General features: G+C 47.0%; 1 protein-coding gene across 6 annotated transcripts in view; it reads right to left on the bottom strand.

The window, feature by feature from the left end:
- Positions 1-19,269, bottom strand: part of PIGL (phosphatidylinositol glycan anchor biosynthesis class L) — a 112,803-nt gene that overhangs the window by 27,176 nt on the left and 66,358 nt on the right. For all 6 annotated transcript variants that reach the window (XR_004179261.1, XR_004179260.1, XM_003912389.4 and 3 more), the window contains exon 3: positions 3,719-3,809. Coding sequence is in view for 4 of the 6 variants with exons in the window: in XM_003912389.4 (XP_003912438.3) it covers positions 3,719-3,809 (91 nt within the window). In the remaining 2 variants the exon portion in view is untranslated. The remainder of the gene's footprint in view (positions 1-3,718; positions 3,810-19,269) is intronic.

Below are 19,269 nucleotides of genomic sequence, written 5' to 3'. Positions count from 1 at the left end.
TTCCACCATCTCTTGTGTGCAGTTGAAACTTCTGGGCTGAATGGAAACCCATGCTCAGCTCGAATGATGGCCAGTTATAGCTACACTGGCCACGGTGTTAGCATGATCTTATACTTCTACTATGGCACTAAGTGCAGGCCAGAGAAATCATTCTCAACTGTACTGTAAACTTGAGTTTCCTTATTAATAGCAAGTGTGTCACAAGAAATTTGTTAGTAGGCTGGGTGCAGTGGCTCACGCCTGTAATCCCAGTACTTTGAGAGACTGTGAAACCCCATCTCTACCAAAAAAACAAAAATTATCTGGGCATGGTGGCACACACCTGTAGTCCAAGCTACTCGGGAGGCTGAGGCAGGAGAATCGCTTGAACTGGGGAGTCAGAGGTTGCAGTGAGCTGAGGTCACGCCACTGCACTCCAGTACGGAGACAGAGTGAAACTCCGTCTCACAGGAAAAAAAAAAGATGAGAGTATCCTACAGCAGGAGCAACTTGAAGACCAGTAGTTCTCGTGCACTGAAGTAGGGGAGGACAGAGAGTATTTAGGGACTGGGAAGCCACTAGCATAGAAAATGAGGTGCCAGGGGGTACTTCAGGCTGGCCCTAACAACTTCCAACCTCAGCCCTGTCTACATATCTAGGCTGTGGAGGCTCTGAGAAGTTCCAACTGTGTGGGCTGAAGAGGAGGAGTAAGAGAACCAAGGCAAGCCCCAGTCAGCACAGCTGGGCATTATTCCTAAGCCCATGGATCTAACACTACTGCTTTCATGCTCAGACCCTCTGGGAAGGGTAAGCAAGATTGTGGGGCCTGCAAGCTGCCGGTGACCATTTTTCCAGCCAGGAAAAGGAATAAAGCCAACATGCAGAGCAAGATGGAGATGAGTCCTGGTAGGGTCGGGGTATCTGAGGCCCATCTGTAGCTCAGCCTTTATGTGACTCAGGGTGAGTCAGTAGTGCCTGTTTTGGCCTGTGTGTACTAAATTTCAGTTGTATTTCTGTCATTAGAAAACAAAAACAGTTCAATCAATATATCAATGAAAATCTGCTCTCAGGACCTGGTGCAGTGGCTCACACCTGTAATCCCAGTGCTTTGGGAGGCCAGTGAGGGAGGATAGCTTGAGCCCAAGAGATGGAGACCAGCCTGGCCAACATAGCAAGATCCTGTAACTAAAAAAAAAATTTAGGCCGGGCATGGTGGCTGACGCCTGTAATCCCAGCACTTTGGGAGGCCAAGGTGGGTGGATCATGAGGTCAGGAGATCGAGACCATCCTGGCTAATATAGGGAAACCCCTTCCCTATTAAAAATACAAAAAATTAGCCGGGCGTGGTGGCAGGCGCCTGTAGTCCCAGCTACTCGGGAGGCTGAGGCAGGAGAATGGTGTGATCCCAGGAGGTGGAACTTGCAGTGAGTGGAGATCGTGCGACTGTACTCCAGCCTGGGCGACAGAGCAAGACTGTATCTCAAAAAAAAAAAAAAAAAAAAAAAAAATTAAAAATTGGCTGGGTGTGGTGGCTCACGCCTGTAATCCCAGCACTTGGGAGGCCGAGGTGGGTGGATCACGAGGTCAGGAGTTTGAGACCAGCCTGACCAACATGGTGAAACTCCATCTCTACTAAAAATACAAAATTAGGCCAGGCGCAGTGGCTCAAGCCTGTAATCCCAGCACTTTGGGAGGCCGAGACGGGTGGATCACAAGGTCAGGAGATCGAGACCATCCTGGCTAACACAGTGAAACCCCGTCTCTACTAAAAAATACAAAAAACGAGCCGGGTGAGGTGGTGGGCGCCTGTAGTCCCAGCTACTCAGGAGGCTGAGGCAGGAGAATGGCATTAAACCCGGGAAGCGGAGCTTGCAGTGAGCTGAGATCCGGTCACTGCACTTCAGCCTGGGAGACAGAGCGAGACTCCGTCTCAAAAAAAACAAAAAACAAAAAACAAAAAACAAAAATTAGCCTGGTGTGGTGGCACTCACCTGTAGTTCCAGCTACTCGGGAGGCTGAGGCAAGAGAATCACTTGAACCCAGGAGGCGGAGGTTGCAGTGAGCCAAGATCCCGCCACTGCACTCCAGCCTGGGCGATAGAGGGAGACTCCATTTCAGGAAAAAAAAAGAAAAAAAGAAAAAAAAAATTTACCTGGACATGATGGTATGTGCCTATAGTCTTAGCTACTTGGGAGGCTGAGGCAGCCACTGCACTCCAGCTTGGGCAACAGAGGGACAACCTGTGCCTAAAAAAAAAAAAAAAAAAAAAAAAAAAGCCTAATATGTTTCTCTGCCAGCAGGATTCATGTTTAATGAGAACTTAATCAAAACTCAAGCCAAATGAGTGAGGCTTTAAATGTGGAATTTTAGGTATTATCTCATGAAGGATTACTATATATTTTTTGAGTGGTAGACAGTAAGCCTCCTTGGCAGCTTTAAAATTGACTATGGGCTAAGCAGTCCTGCTGATCCTAGAAGAGCTGAGACTGGTGTTGCTTGGCTTGTCCACCTTTGCAGTAAATACGAATCTCTGCTATTGCTCTAATTGCATGTAAAATTTTCTTCCTTAGTAGGTATAAATGCATTCTCATGTTTTTTTTGGAATGAAGAAATCAACGCTTAAAAATCCTAGCTTCACCACCACTTGCTTACCTTGGACAAGCTGCTTGGCCTCTGCAAAACCTGTTTCTTCAACGTAAACTGAGAATTTTACTTTTTTTTTTTTTTTTTTTTTTTGAGACGGAGTCTCGCTCTGTCACCCAGGCTGGAGTGCAATGGCCGGATCTCAGCTCACTGCAAGCTCCGCTTCCTGAGTTTACGCCATTCTCCTGCCTCAGCCTCCCGAGTAGCTGGGACTACAGGCGCCGCCACCTCGCCTGGCTAGTTTTTTGCATTATTTTTAGTAGACACGGGGTTTCACTGTGTTAGCCAGGATGGTCTTGATCTCCTGACCTCGTGATCTGCCCGTCTCGGCCTCCCAAAGTGCTGGGATTACAGGCTTGAGCCACCGCGCCCAGCCCTACTTTTTTTTTAAATTTCTGAGACAGAGTCTTGCTCTGCCGCCCAGGATGGAGTGCAGTAACAGAATCTTTGCGCACTGCAACCTCTGCCTCCCAAGTTCAAGTGATTCTCGAGCCTCAGCCTCCCAAGTAGCTGCAATACAGGCACACACAACCACACCCGGCTAATTTTTGTATTTTTAATAGAGACGGGGTTTCACCATGCTGGCCAGGCTGGTCTGGAACTCCCGACTTAGGTGATCTGTCCAACTCGGCCTACCAATGTGCTGGGATTACAGGCATGAGCCACCGCATCCAGCCACAAAGTTTACTTTTAAAGTTAAGATGATATTCTGTGAAAATGCTTGGTAAACAGTGAGGTGAAGTTCTGTATAAATGAGAATCATTGGGCAGGCTATGGGAGACCTGAGTTTTTAGGTGTCAGGACAAACGCAGGGGCTTGAGGGTGTTAAGGAGGGCACAGTTTAGAAAAAACTTCTGCCTCTATCTGAGCATTGATAATTTAGTTATTCAGTCTCACAAAAGATAGTAAAGATATCAAAAGGCATGTTTGTTCCTCAGTAGGTTTAACAGTGAGCACTGGAAGTTCTGGCCTCCTTAGAGAGTGGCTCTGGAGAAGGACTGGAAGTGGGAGGGCAGCCACAGGAAAAATTACGAAACCACCTGGTGTGAATGGGACCAAGACCTCAGGCTTTCCATTCAGGGAGCTGTCCCCTTACCAGATTGATGCCATTCACTTCTATGTGCTGGAGGAGGACGCTGGCCACATGCTCTGTGTCCCACTGCACACCTGGGTCATCTGGGAAATCCCTACAAGGGAGAAGCACAACTTGAACACCTTTTCTAATCAGGCGCAACCTTCTCCCTAAGCTCCAGTAAGTAGGTGCATGCCCGGTTTTGTGATAATTACATTGGGGGTAAGGGGTCCCTGCCCTTAAGCTTCCTCAGATTTCAGTTAAGGTGAAATTCACAAACATGAGACAACTAGAAATTAATGCACAATTCCACACAACACACTTTTGGAGCTTTATGCTTATTGCTGAGGGGAAGAAACAATATCAACGAGATAAGGCTCTGTCTACAAGTTGGGGAGACAAATGTGTTAAAAATGAACTTGAGCACAAGGCATGATGATATGCACTTTATGAGAATAATAGTAACAGTACTTTAATAAAAAGTACAAAGATATGTTATTTCATTAACCTCATGAACACCTTTTGACGGAGTTTTTTTTTTTTGAGATGGAGTCTCCCTCTGTCACCCAGGCTGGAGTACAGTGGTGAGATCTCGGTTCACTACAATCTTTGCCTCCTGGGTTCAAGCGATTCTCCTGCCTCAGCCTCCTGAGTAGCTGGGATTGCAGGCACCCACCATCACGCCCGGCTAATTTTTGTATTTTTAGTAGAGACGGGGTTTCACCATGTTGGCCAGCCTGGTCTCGAACTCCTGACCTCAGGTGATCGGCCCGACCTCGGCCTCCCAAAGTGCTAGAATTACTGCTCCGTCACCTAGGCTGGAGTACAGTGGCTCACTGCAACCTCCGCCTCCTGGGTTCAAGCAATTCTCCCACCTCAGTCTCCCGAGTAGCTGGGATTACAGGCATATACCACCACACCTGGCTAATTTTTTTTTTTTCCCTGAGACTGAGTCTTGCTCTGTTGCCCAGGCTGCAATGTAGTGGCGTGATCTCAGCTCACTGTAACCTCCACCTCCTGGGTTCCAACAGTTCTCCTACTCAGCCTCCCAAGTAGCTGGGATTACAGGTGCCCGTCACCACACCCAGCTACTTTTTTGTATTTTTAGTAGAGATGAAGTTTCACCATGTTGGCTAGACTAGTCTCGATCTCCTGACCTCGTGATCCGCCCATCTCGGCCTCCCAAAGTGCTGGGATTACAGGCTTGAGCCACCGCGCCCGGCTGGCTAGACTAGTCTTGAACTCCTGACCTCAGGTGATCTGCCTGCCTCAGCCTCCCAAAGTGCTGGGATTAGAGGTGTGAACCATCATGCCTGGCCTTTGACAGAGCCTTTACCAATGAAGTTAAGTAGCTTGTTTGGAAGACTGTTAGAGTTAGATTTTGAATGCAGGTTTTGCCTGCAAAGCCAAAATGCTTTAGCAGTAGGGAGCTGGCTACATCCCCCCTCCATCAGGACTGGGGCTTGCTGCATGTCAGGTACAAAGGTCTTTACCAGAATAAACTGCAACTTATCTGTGTCTCCACCTGGCCACACCACAGGCCTATCTATCTCCTTCTCCAACCTGCTGAAATCCTTCCGGTCTCTTTTGTGTGCTTTGATCTATGGTGTCACCTGATATGAGACCAAGGCCTACTTTGGTCCCCTTTTTTGAAAATATTATTCAAAATCTTATAAACTGATACCTATCTCTCTTTTGGTCAGGTCCTACAGCAACACCCATAATGCTACTGAGAGGACATGGGCTCTGCTCCCTACCAGGCAGGTTGTTATCACTTCCCTATGGACAAAGGTCATTAACTGGCCCCCTTTCGAACTTTGGGCAAAGGAGAGTCACAGGAGGTTTTTCAGCACAAAAATGACATGAGCCTCAGCAATAAATAGTGTCATTATTTCCTTTGCTTCAGCTGGTTCATTTACCAACCACTTATGGCAGTGGTCCCCAACCTTTTTGGCACCAGGGACCAGTTTCATGGAAGATACTTTTTCCATGGACAGGGGTGGGAGGCATTAGATTCTCATAGGGGTGTGCAACTTAGATCCCTCGCATGTGGAGTTCAAAATAGGGTTTGCACTCCTATGAGAATCTAATTCTACCACTGATCTGACAGGAGGCAGAGCTCGGGCAGTAATGCTTGCTTGCCCGTCACTCACCTCCTGCTGTGCTGCCTGGTTCCTAACAGGCCAGGGACGTGTACCGGTCTGAAGCCTGGGGGTTGAGGACCTCTTCTTTAGGGTGTTTACTGCAGAGGGCAGCTTTGTACTTTTCAAAGCCCTATCCCGTCGGCCACTCCAGGTGGTTCTCATAGTGCTCCTGCAGTGAGCAGGACAGGCAGCTCAGCAGGTGGGGGACAGGATTGGGAGAAAGGGATAAAGTGGGATCAGGACAAAGTCCAGTTTTGCTTCCTGGATATGGAGCTGAATATGATGTGTAAAACATAACCCCCTGAGCTCAGGCAGCTGAAGGAGAAATAGACACAGGGCACAGAGAAAATGTCTTGGAGTGACAACAGCTACATACATACTCCCGGCTCCACATAAGTGTACCAAGGCATCATTTTGGAGAGAGAATACACCAGTAATACTATATGGAATGTTAGCACACGAGATGTGTGGATAGGAGGATAGTTGGCTAAGCCTACTAATTCTCTGTTGTTCTGAGGTTCTAACGTGCTGAAAGATAAACCTCAAAGAGGGGGATGTTCATGGCTGCCTTTCATTTATCTTCAGAGAACTGGGATCTGCTTTTTTGAGGGGCGATGCAGGAACAAGTGTTGCTCCATGCCTTTCTTTCGGTGGCTCCACCCAGTCATTGTGGGTGAGGCCAATCATTTAGGGAGGGACTTTGAACTGTAAATATCTGCTCTGTGATGTGACACATCTGATAACGCATCATCACTTTTATGATTAAGTCCAAACTCCTCTCGGTCAGGCATTCAAGTTTTCCCCAATCTATATCGTATTTTGATTCACTTCCTTTCTCATTATTTGAAGGGGTCAATGAGATAACACAGGTCAGAAAGCATTTAAGAACTGTAAAAAGGGCCGGGCGCGATGGCTCATGCCTGTAATGCCAGCACTTTGGGAGGCTGAGGCGGGTGGATCACAAGGTCAGGAGATCGAGACCATCCTGGCTAATACAGTGAAACCCCGTCTCTACTAAAAATGCAAAAAAAATTAGCTGGGCGTGGTGGTGGGTGCCTGTAGTCCCAGCTACTCAGGAGGTTGAGGCAGGATAATGGCGTGAACCTGGGAGGCGGAGCTTGCAGTAAGCTGAGACTGCGCCACTGCACTTCAGCCTGGGCCATGAGCGAGACTCCAAGAACTGTAAAGAAATGTGTAAACATCAAAATCGTGGCTGTTATTGCTGCATTAGCCTAATTTAAACCCCCCTTTAAAAAAAAAAAAGAAAGAACTCCCCAGTCCTTCTTTTTTTTTTTTTTTTTTGGGGACGGAGTCTCACTCTGTAGCCCAGGCTGGAGTGCAGTGGGGCAATCTCAGCTCACTGCAACATCTGCCTCCTAGGTTCAAGTGATTCTCCTGCCTCAGCCTCCCCAGTAGCTGGGACTACAGACACCTGCCACCATGCCCAGCTAATTTTTGTATTTTTAGTAGAGACAGGGTTTCACCATATTGGACAGGCTGGTCTCAAACTCCTGACCTTGTAATCCACCCACCTCGGTCTTCCAAAGTGTTGGGATTACAGGTGTGAGCCACCGCGCCCAGTCCCCAGTCCTTCTTTCTTGCAGTCCCTTGCAGAGCTCTTTGATGGCTACTTCTATTGCAGTTGATGATTTCAAAGTGGGGTAGGCACCACAGGAGATGTGTAAGATGACTCACTGAGGTAAAGCAATGAATCACCAGGACTTCTATTTACCTGTTTTTCTGTTTAAATCTATATTTTGTAGCTATTTTATAAGGCATCATATATGAACAGGGTTAACATGTATATAATTTGAGTAAATAAGTACATAAATATGGAGGTGCAAGCTCAAATGTTGATTCTTGCCATTAGGGGAGTGTGATAAAAATGTTTGGAGATCACTAATCTACTCATAATTTCATTTTTCATTTATTTTCTCCTGAATATTTTATTTTATTTATTTATTTTTGAGACAGAGTTTTACTCTTGTTGCCTAGGCTGGAGTGCAATGGCACCATCTTGGTTCACTGTAACCTCTGCCTCCCGGGTTCAAGTGATTCTCTTGCCTCAGCCTCCCAAGTAGCTGGGATTACAGGCGTGTGCCACCACGCCCAGCTAATTTTGTATTTTTAGTAGAGACAGGGTTTCACCATATTGGCCAGGCCAGTCTCAAACTCCTGACCTTGTGATCCACACCTTGGCGTCCCAAAGTGCTGGGATTACAGGCGTGAGCCACCACGCCTGGCTGATATTTTATTTTTTTGAGACAGAGTCTTGCTCTGTCACCCAGGCTAGAATGCGGTGGTACAAGCACAGCTCACTGGAGCCTTGACCTCCAGGCTCAAGTGATCCTCCCATCTCAGCCTCCCAAGTAGCTGAGATTACAGGTGTCAGCCACCAAGCCCAGCTAATAACTCGGTGATTTTTAGTACATGTATGGAATCTCTACATTTTATTTTACTAGTATTTTACATATATATATACACACATACATACACACACACACACACACACACACATATATATATATATATTTTTTGAGACAGAGTCTTGCTCTGTCACCCAGGTTGGAGTGCAGCGACATGATCTCAGCTCACTGCAACCTCCGCCTCCTGGGTTCAAGCGATTCTCCTGCTTCAGCCCATCAGTAGCTGGGATTACAGGCATGCAACACCATGCCCGGTTAGTTTTTGTATTTTCAGTAGAGACAGGGTTTCACCATGTTGGCCAGCCTGGTCTAGAACTCCTGACCTCAGATGATCCACCCACCTCAGCCTCCCAAAGTGCTGGGATTACAGGCTACATATATTTAATTCTTTACTCTCCAACCTATCATAAGTCCCCTGATGGACGATGTTACATGAGCCATTCATCAGTCAAGGTCTAGCCAAGTAAATAGAGACCACCAGGTATTTCAGAAGGAATTTAATACAGAAATCTGTTTACCCACTCACTGTATGGGAAGAGCTGAGAGGACAAACAGTGAAACAACGCAGAGACTGGCAACAGCAGAAGGGCACCACCGCCTCTAAGATGGGACACCAGAGCCATGGAAGGGGAGCAGTGGTGGGAACTAGATGTCAGGAGAACTAGCCTGATGTCAGGAAAAACACCAACCTGCTGATGGACATGCCACTTAGGGTGGAAGGTGGGGGAAATACCTGGTTCTTCCCTCTGCTACCTCCTAGTCATCTATCATTGCCATCTACTGGTCAAATCTCTCCAGAAGCCAATGGACATGGGAGCCTGGAAACTGTAGTTTCCATTGGAAAAGAGCAAAGGCATAAGATTGAGGCGACGTCTTACTCACAGCAGGTGTTCAATGGATATTTACTTTCAATTGCTGCTCAATCTTGGCCCTAAACCTTCAAAGGACAGCAGCAGTCTGGCCACCTGCCTCTCACTGTCTAAGAGTTTTCCAGCTTTATGGAAAAGCAATAACCCACCATGTGCTTGGTTATAGAGGGCAGCGGGGAGCACCGTAGTTGGGGACATGGGGGTACCACAGGGCAATCAGGATTCAAGGCTCAGGGAAGGGAGACATGGCAAAGGTTAATAGCCAACTTCACCCCAGAAGCTCAAGGACAGAGTACTGTCCATGATTACAATGGTCCAGTGTCACCAGCAGGCAATGTGATGTGGCAGAGAGAACATGGGGTAGGATGACACAGAACCCGAGTTCTAGCTCCCCTGCTTTCCATGTGACCATGGCAGGAGCTGCATCATCAGTAAAGATAAAATAATTCTGGGATGCACCTGATGACTGCCTGAGAGTCCTTCCAACTCGTAAGTTTAGGACTGTGTCATAAGCAAATGATTGACCTCACCCACTATCAGGAGGTGGACCAACTGAAAGAAAAGCATGGAGCAACACCTGTTCCTGTGAGCCTTTCTCCAAATGAGTTTCCCTCACAGAGCAAAGACACGGCTATCAGGTATGACACAGATAACCTCCCAAAAGCCAGAGACCAGATCTCTCATTGGGCAAGGCCAAATTCTTTTTAAAAAAAATTTTTTTTTTCTACGAAATACTTTATTAGGCAAAACTGCATACTATACACATGCTTTAAAATGCATCAGGAAAGGTGAAGACACAAATGAACAAGTGTGTAGTGACACATGGCTGTCAGAACACACTAAAGAACCAAGTTTCCCTCCTTTACCAAGAAGCAAGGCCAAATTCTTTACTACACACTTTTCTTGTATTTAAAAACCTTCACTGAACTCCTCTACCAACTATAGCTCAAACTACCCGACTTCGTACCTGATTCGAATAGTATTCTATTATTTTCTGTTGTTTTGTGTGTCTCTTTAGCTAAAGTTAAAATATAAGACTAGACCTGTTCCTTATTCTTCTATTTCTTAGGTGGTACATGGCACAACTCAAGTAAATGAACAAGTTTTTATTTTTTATTTTTTTCATTTTACGGATTTTTTTTTTGAGACGGAGTCTCGCTCTGTCACCCAGGCTGGAGTGCAGTGGCCGGATCTCAGCTCACTGCAAGCTCCGCCTCCCGGGTTCCCGCCATTCTCCTGCCTCAGCCTCCGGAGTAGCTGGGACTACAGGCGCCCGCCACCTCGCCCGGCTAGTTTTTTTGTATTTTTTAGTAGAGACGGGGTTTCACCGTGTTCGCCAGGATGGTCTCGATCTCCTGACCTCGTGATCCGCCCGTCTCGGCCTCCCAAAGTGCTGGGATTACAGGCTTGAGCCACCGCGCCCGGCCTTAAAGTTTTTTTTTTTTTTTTTTTTTTTTCAATCAATGTTGACCAGGTTGGCCTCGAACATGTAGCCTCGCCTCCCCGAGTGCCAGAGCAACCGGCCTGAGCCACCGCGGCTCCCAAGTTTTTAAAATAAATAAACAATAAGTAATTGTGCTTCTACCCTATGCAAGGAAGAGTTTGGGGGTTTAATAAGCACCAGTTGCTTGATAGAAGTACCCTGTATTTGGATGAACCAAAGGCAATTATACCAGCCACTGGGGGCTGATGCATGTAAGCAAGATGTTTGAAAGATTGCAATTTTCGGCCGGGCGCGGTGGCTCAAGCCTGTAATCCCAGCACTTTGGGAGGCCGAGACGGGTGGATCACGAGGTCAGGAGATCGAGACCATCCTGGCTAACACGGTGAAACCCCGTCTCTACTAAGAAATACAAAAAACTAGCCGGGCGAGGTGGCGTACTTGTCCCAGCTACTCGAGCCGAGGCCGAGAATGGCGAACCCGAGGCGGAGCTTGCAGTGAGCTGATCCGGCCACCGCACCCCAGCCCGCCAGAGCCGAGACCCATCTCAAAAAAAGCAGCCATGCAGGGAAGCTCGCTCAATCTATACTTTGGGAGGCCGAGACGGATCGACGAGGTCGGGAGATCAGATCATTTTGATAATTCAGCCCTCGTCTCGCCGTAATACAATGGCCATGGTGCGGCGCTTTAGTCCTTAGTTACTTTCTGAGGTTGAGGAGATCGAGGAATCAAGCGAGCCGAGATAACATCACTGGCCCGGGCTTAATGATGGCATCCTCGAAAAAAAAAAAGATTGCAATTCTTTTTTCTTTTTTGATGGTCTGCCTCTGTCGCCCAGGCTGAAGTGCAGTGGGTGTGATCTCGGCTCACTGCAACCTCTGCCTCCGGGTTCACGTATTCTCCTGCCCTCAGCCTCCGAGACAACAAGCAGGTGCCCACCACTCATGCCCACTTCCAGCCTAGCTTTAGTAGAGATGGTTTCATCAGGTTAGCCAGGATAGTCCCTGACCTGATCTGAGGATCCGGCCTCGGCCTCCCAAAGTGCTGGCATTACAGGCATGAGCCACTGTGCCCGGCTGAAAGATTGCAATTTTATAAAACAGATTAGGGGTAAAAAGTGTACACACTGGGCAAAAGGGCAAAATATCCTAATAGAACCCCTTCCCCTCGATATAGGAAAATATAAAATTTAATGCTGGGAAATTTCAAACAGATAAATGTAGAAAAAACTCCTTTTAGACCAACTATCTGAGTTGTTATTTGCCTAAAGTTCAATCCTAATCAGCTCAAGGCCTAGGTCCAAGTATTGTTTCTGTCTTCTATAATAGAGTAACAATTCTACCCTAGATAAACATGTTGTAAGTCAGTTTTTGGATGCTTCCTTAAGAGACAGTTGGTGAATGCCATTTGCCCCAGTTTTCTTTGTCTCGTCCCTCTTCCTGATAACTAGAACAGGAGAAGCCCTCTTGGTCTGTGAAGTAATCTTAGGTATGAAGTCAGACACAGCAGAGTAATGAAAAAGGAGAAAACCTGCAAGGACTCTGGGGAGTGAGCCATCACACGGTCCCGGACAGCACCCCTCCTCCTACCTCAGTTACTGTGGGTCATCTGCTATTTGCAGCACAGCCAAATTCTCATTTACAGATGCCATAATTTTTTAAAGCTTCCCTATCATCAGTTATTTAGGTTGTATCCAGTTTTTTAGTATTGTAAAAAGGTTGTAATGAGCATCCTTATCCATAACTCTCTGTACGCCTCTCTCAATACTTCTTTGTGATAAAATCATAAATGTAACTTCTGAGTCAATGGTGAAATGAAAAGCACATGTGTGGATCTCTCTTGTAAGAACTCTGCTATGAAGAGTAGATGGAAAGTGTGTTAACTTGCAAGGGGTACAGCATCAAAGGAGTGCTTTTTTTTTTTTTTTTAAAGAGAGAGATTTGTACATTTTATAGGCTGAAAGGAAAAACTAATAAGTACAATTTATATCAAGAGCTCCATTCCAGCCCGAGATGTTGGCTCATGCCTGTAATCCCAGCACTTTGGGAGGCTGAGGTGGGTGGATCACCTGACATCAGGAATTCGAGACCAGCCTGGCCAACACGGTGAAACACGTGTCTACTAAAAGTCAAAAAATTAGCTAGATGTGGTGGTGCACGCCTGTAATCCCAGCTACTCGGGAGGCTGAGGCAGGAAAATCGCTTGAACCTGGGAGGTGGAGGTTGCAGTGAGCCAAGATCATGTCACTGTACTTCAGCCTGGGTGACAGAGCAAGGCTCCATTTCAAAAAAAAAAAGAGCTCCATTACTTTGAAAAATCTAAGGTATTTTAATATTGTCTACTTTATAATCCTTTTTAAATTTTATAGCCATGGGGTCTTGCTATGTTGCCCAGCTAGTCTTTAACTCCTGGTATCAAGCGATCCTCCTGCCTCAGCCCTATTTTCTTTTTTCCTTTTCCTTCTTTTTTTTTCTGAGATGGAGCACCCGCCATCATGCCCGGCTAATTTTTGTGCTTTTGTAGAGACGGGGTTTCACCATGTTGGTCAAGCTGGTCTCAAACTCCTGACCTCAGGTGATATGCCCTCCTCTGCCTCCCAAAGTGCTGGGATTACAGGCATGAGCCACCGCATCCAGCCAAGTCCTATTCTCTTATCCTTGTAAGCGCTCTGAAAAATCCATATCATTTACTTCTTCTTCTTCTTTTTTTTTTTTTTTTAGCCAGCGTCTCGCTCTGTTGCCCAGGCTATAGTGCAGTGGTGCCATCTCAGCTCACTGCAACCTCTGTCTCCTGGGTTCAAGCAATTCTCCTTCTTCAGCCTCCTGAGTAGTTGGGACTACAGGCACCCACCACCACGCCCGACTAATTTTTGTATTTTTAATGAAAATGGGGTTTCACCATATTGGCCAGGCTGTTCTCAAACTTCCGACCTCAAGTGATTTGCCCACCTCGGGCTCCCAAAGTGCTGGGATTACAGGCGCGAGCCACCACGCCCAGTCCCATATAATTTACTTCTTTCCACAGTTGGAAAGAACTGGTTAAAAGAGATTTACTTAGTACATGTGGACTTATACAAGCACTAATGGGGCCAACTGAGAATATAAAAGAATGCACATATGGTAAAGACCACAATTTTATCTTGTTAACTGACGCTCCTCCTTGGAAATTACTTATATGTAATTCAAAACCAATTTGAAAACAGAAGTCAAGCCTCAAAGAGCAGTCAAGCTTTACACTTAAAGAATATCTGAGGGGGCCGGACGCGGTGGCTCAAGCCTGTAATCCCAGCACTTTGGGAGGCCGAGATGGGTGGATCACGAGGTCAGGAGATCGAGACCATCCTGGCTAACACGGTGAAACCCCATCTCTACTAAAAAATACAAAAAAAAACTAGCCGGGCGAGGTGGCGGGCGCCTGTAGTCCCAGCTACTCGGGAGGCTGAGGCAGGAGAATGGCATAAACCCAGGAGGTGGAGCTTGCAGTGAGCTGAGATCCGGCCACTGCACCCCAGCCTGGGCGACACAGCAAGACTCCGTCTCAAAAAAAAAAAAAAAAAGAATATCTGGGGGCCACGTATGGTGGCTCACACCTGTCATCTCAGCACTTTGGGAGGCCAAAATGGGAGGATCACTTGAGCACAGGAGTTCAAGACCAGCCTGGGCAACATAGTGAGATCCTGTCTCTACAAATTAAAAAAAAAAAAAAATTAGCTGAGAGTGGTGGCATGCATATGGTCCCAGCTACTTGGGAGGCTGAAGCGGGAGGATTGCCTGAGCCCCAGAGGTTAAGGCTCCAGTGAGCTGTGATCGCACCACTGCACTCCAATCTGGGTGAAAAACAGCAATAACAACACAAATGTCTGGACTGGGCGCGGTAGCTCATGCCTGTAATCCTAGGACTTTGGGAGGCCGAGGAGGGAGAATTGCTTGGGCCAGGGCTTTAAGACCATCCTGGGCAACATAGCAAGATCCCATCTCTACAAAAAATAAATTATAAAAATTAGCCAGATCAGTGGCATGCACCTGTAGTCCTAGCTACTTGGGAGGCTGAGGTATAAGGATCACTTGAGCCTGGGAGATCAAGACTGCAGTGAACTGTAATCACACCACTGCACTGCAGCCTGGGCAACAGAATGAGACCCTGTCTCAAAAGAGAGGGAAGGGAAGGGGAGGGGAGGGGAGGAAAGGGGAGAGGAGGGGAGGGGAGGGGAGAGGACAGATCACTCCTGTAATCCCAGCACTTTGGGAGGCCCGGGAGCGGGGGGCGGATCACTTGAGGTCAAGAGTTTGAGACCAGCCTGGCTAACATGTTGAAACCCCATCTCTAGTAAAAATACAATAATTAGCCGGGTGTAGTAGCACATGCCTGTAGTCCCAGCTACTCTGGAGGCTGAGGCAGGAGAATCACTTGAACCCAGGAGGCGGATGTTGCAGTGAGCAACTGCATTCCAGCCTGGGCAACAAAGCGAGTCTCAAAAAACAAACAAACAAACAAACAAACAAACCCCCCCCCCAAAAAAAACAAAGAAAAAAAGAAGGCTGGGTGTGGTGGCTCACACCTGTAATCCCAGCACTTTGGGAGGACAAGGTGGGCAGATCACCTGAGGTCAAGAGTTTGAGACCAGCCTGACCAACAAGGAGAAACCCCATTTCTACTAAAAATACAAAATTAGCCAGGCGTGGTGGTGGGCGCCTGTAATCCCAGTTACTTGGGAGGCTGAGGCAGGAGAATCGCTTGAACCCAGGAGGCAGAGGTTGCAGTGAGCTAAGATTGTGCCGCTGCATTTCAGCCTGGACAGCAAGAGCGAAACTCTGTCTTAAAAAAAAAAAAAAGTCTGGCATTTCCCTCCCTATGTGACATAGGCATGAACCAGGCAATGGATTTGCTCCAACAAAAGACAGGTATTCTAGTGCACTTCCCTTGCTGCCTGTGACTTTTCAAATCCAGACCTTTGCAGCTGTACAGGGAATGGTCGTTACTGAGCTTAGAGTTCCTAGAAACTTCCTTTCATTTTAAGCAAGGTCCTTTGTGACTTTTATTGCAATTTTAATCAAAGAGTATGGAAATTTCTCGGATGCTGATGTGCGTGGGTAAGTTTGCAAAGATGTAAAGCTGAGTTAAGTCTGCCTAAAACAGATGGATATGGAGGACTGAAGCCAAGTTTCCGGCCAGGTTTTATCCAAGTAAAGGAGAGATGACGAATCTGAAGAATGGAGCTAGATGAGATAGCATCATATACTGCTGGTGCAGGACAAAGATAACTAGAGATTGCATCAGGCAGTTGCCGAATCCTCCTTTGTTGACATATTGCTCTCCTTTCAGAATTCCAGTCCAAAGGGTTTATCTCACCTGGCCTTCTCAGCTCAGAAATGATAAAAGGCAAGCTGTGAAATATCTGGTAAGGTTGTACCTTGCACCTAGACCTTCGAATACAGAGACCTGTGGTCTTTGCACTCCATCACTTTACATCTCAAATCAGAATTCCAGTCCAAAGGGTTTATCTCACCTGGCCTTCTCAGCTCAGAAATGATAAAAGGCAAACTCTGAAATATCTGGTAAGGTTGTACCTTGCACCTAGACCTTCGAATACAGAGATGGTCTTTGCCCTCCATCACTTTACATCCCAAATCAGTTAGGTGGTGTTTCCTGATAAGAAGCCAGCAAAAGAGAACTGAGAATAAAAGGCAAAACTTTCAAGAGGGTTCACAGAGGAAATCTGAGGACTACTTAAAACATTAAAGAGACCTATTAAAGAATGTTTAGCCAGGTGCAGTGGCTCACATGTGTAATCCCAGCACTTTGGGAGGCCGAGGTGGGTGGATCACCTGAGGTCGGGAGTTCGAGACCAGCCTGGCCAACACGGAGAACCCCGTCTCTACTAAAAATACAAAAATTAGCCGGGTGTGGTGGCAGGCACCTGTAATCCCAGCTACTCGGAAGGCTGAGGCAGGAGAATAGCCTCAACCCGGGAGGCGGGGGCTGCAGTGAGCCAAGACTGCACCACTGCACTCCAGCCTAGGCAACAAGAGTGAGACTTCGTCTCAAGAAATAAATAAATAAATAAATAAAAAGAAAACAGGCAATTTAGAAAAGAAGAAATGCAAACTGCCAACATATATTCCTTCTGCTTCTCAGAAAGAATCAAAGAAATGCAAGATTAAAGCAAGATGTCTGTGTTGGAGAAAGACATAGAGAAAGGGGCACCGTTATATACTGCTGGTATGAGTTTAAATTGCTGCATCTCAAGAACAAGGCAACTTGCCTATATGTGAATATCTGTGCCCTTTGACCCTGTGTTTCTAGAAATCTATCCTAAGGAAATAATTAGAGAAGCCTAAAGGCCAACGTCAGCTCAGGCAGAGAGATATCACTTTCACTGCAATTGGAGCGGAACGAGGTCGGCAGTTCTGTTGCTCTGCACCAGGGAGCAATTTCTCTAACTTCCTGAATTGTGGCTTATGAAAAATGCTAAAGATAACACAAGAGTTTTTTTGGGCATGTTCAGAGTAACAGCAAAGAAAGCACAGATACACCCACAGTAAGGAATGTCAACGTATAACAGGACAAAAAAACCCTAGTCACTAAACTTTAATTTTGCTTCTGACTTCTCAGTCAAAAAGAATGAGACTCAGACGAAAGAGGAACAGAAATATATTTAGAGGAATTGAATTTTGAAAACAAAAATAAGTCTGTGAGAGAACTTCTTAAAGGGCTCTGAATGTATTCAAGTCTCAGTTCCCCTAGGAAGAAGGCCTCAGCTTAGTGTGTACTTTACTAGGGGGGACTGCGACCCCAGGAGCAGAAGCCACTGACAGATGGAGAAGGCAGGGAAGCAGGGATGCTCTATTGATGTGGCCCTACTTAGGGGCACTGGCTGTTGTGATCCCACGAGACTGTCTGAAAGATGTAAGAAAATCATCTTACAAATGTCCATCTTCCCAGGAAGATAAAGAAGGAAGTACTTATCTCCATAGGGTGTTAGCTCTCTAATCTTTCCGAGTTGAGCCCGCTTGGGGACCCCAGAGCAATGGCAAGTCCTGGGGCGGATAGCAGGAGGAGCAGTGTGGGCCTGAGGCGAGGGGCTGTGAGCTGGAACCAGCCTGAGGCTTCTGGGTGCCTGCACAGCCGTGGCTGGAGAAAGGCATCTGGAGGGGTCCCCAGGGACCCACACCACCAGAGCCGGGCTCCGAGAGAATGAAATCATTGTATATTTAAGTGATCTGGACTAAGCACACACTATGTGCCAAACATAGGGCTGAGTTTTAGGGATATAAACATGAATACAAGTCATGGTCCCTTCCCTTGGGAAGCTTAGAGGCAGAGTTCGGGCTGCTGTAGGCTGAGCAGTTTGCTGAGGGAAGGAGAGATGGGCAGGGGAAGAGGTGAGAATCCAGGCAGGTTCACGGTACCATCAGTCAGTGGCTATTGAAGCACATGAGGCACCTCATGAATATGATGGCACCACGCGTCTGACTCTGAGGAGAAAGAGACTACTATTTTGGAAGCTAAGAATACAACAGAAGAAGCCAACTCTTGCCAGTCTTTAAGTGTGACACGTACAAGCCCGACGACTCCTTCCCTGAGGTGTACTTAGCAAACACAGTGTTAATACCTCTGGAAAAGGCCCCAAACTCTAAGCCCCGCCCTAGACCTTAATGTTCAGGAAACAAGCCAGGCTGAAAGAGTTCATTAAAATAACGTTGTGTTTTTCTCCCCCACTGGCTGAATATCCTCAAACGGTGACCTTTCCTACACATTCTAATGAGTCACACTGGCTGGCACTTTTTAGTCGGGAGAGTCATGGAAACCCTTTGTGAAAATCTGTTGGGTTGTGGGTCCCTTCAGTCACCAGGTGCTGGTGAGGGAAGCCCCCCTTCCTTCCTCTCCCCAGCTAAGTAAGCCTAAGGGCCCAGGTCTTCCTCCCCCAGACCTAGCCCTGCACGGAGCGGGAGACTCCGCAGCCTCCGCTGCTGGAACTCAAGCAGGGTTGGGTAACAGCTTATCTCTGAAAACCGAGTCCCACTTTTGCACACTGCACTCTGAACTTTAATACAGACGGAGGCGGCTCACACGCCCTTATTTGGTCCTGTGGCTTGTACAGCGCAAGCCGGAAGGTTCAGCCACCCCTCCACCCACCTCTGGCCCATCTCTAAACTCGATTACTTCTTTTGTCATCCAAAGCGAGCAAAGGTCAGTAGAGTTCAGAGCTAACATTAAGGCTAGCCAAGGACGTGGAAGCCTAACCTGGGACTGCCAATATCGCCCCCCAAGGGCCACTGTGGGAGGCAGCAACTGTCTCCTGGTCTGAGGGCCTGGCAGGAGCGTCGCTGCTCCAACTACAGGAGTGTGAAGAAATGAAGTCTAAGCTGCAGGGAGGCTGCAGCAGGGTCCAACAACTTCTGGGGGGTGTCTCTGCACTGCCAAGGACTAACCTAAACCATAGGCAGAGAAAAGAAACAGGGGAAAAGATGAGTAAGAGAAGGAAAAGGTGATCCGAGAAAAAGAAAAAGGACTGAAAAAAGAGGTGTATAAAGATCAATGCACTTTTATTAAGTATCTGCTGTGATAAGGACATCATTTCCAAGCAGCTTAGGAGCCCAGACAGACCAAATGCCCCAAGAGAGCCTTTTCCACATACGGCTTGAAGCCCCCAAATCAAACCACAAAATGGATTTTTTTTTTCTTTTTTTTGGGT

Source organism: Papio anubis, chromosome 17 (assembly GCF_008728515.1).
Source record: "Papio anubis isolate 15944 chromosome 17, Panubis1.0, whole genome shotgun sequence".
NCBI classification, from domain to species: domain Eukaryota; kingdom Metazoa; phylum Chordata; class Mammalia; order Primates; family Cercopithecidae; genus Papio; species Papio anubis.
This window is presented reverse-complemented; position numbering and strand designations above follow the sequence as displayed.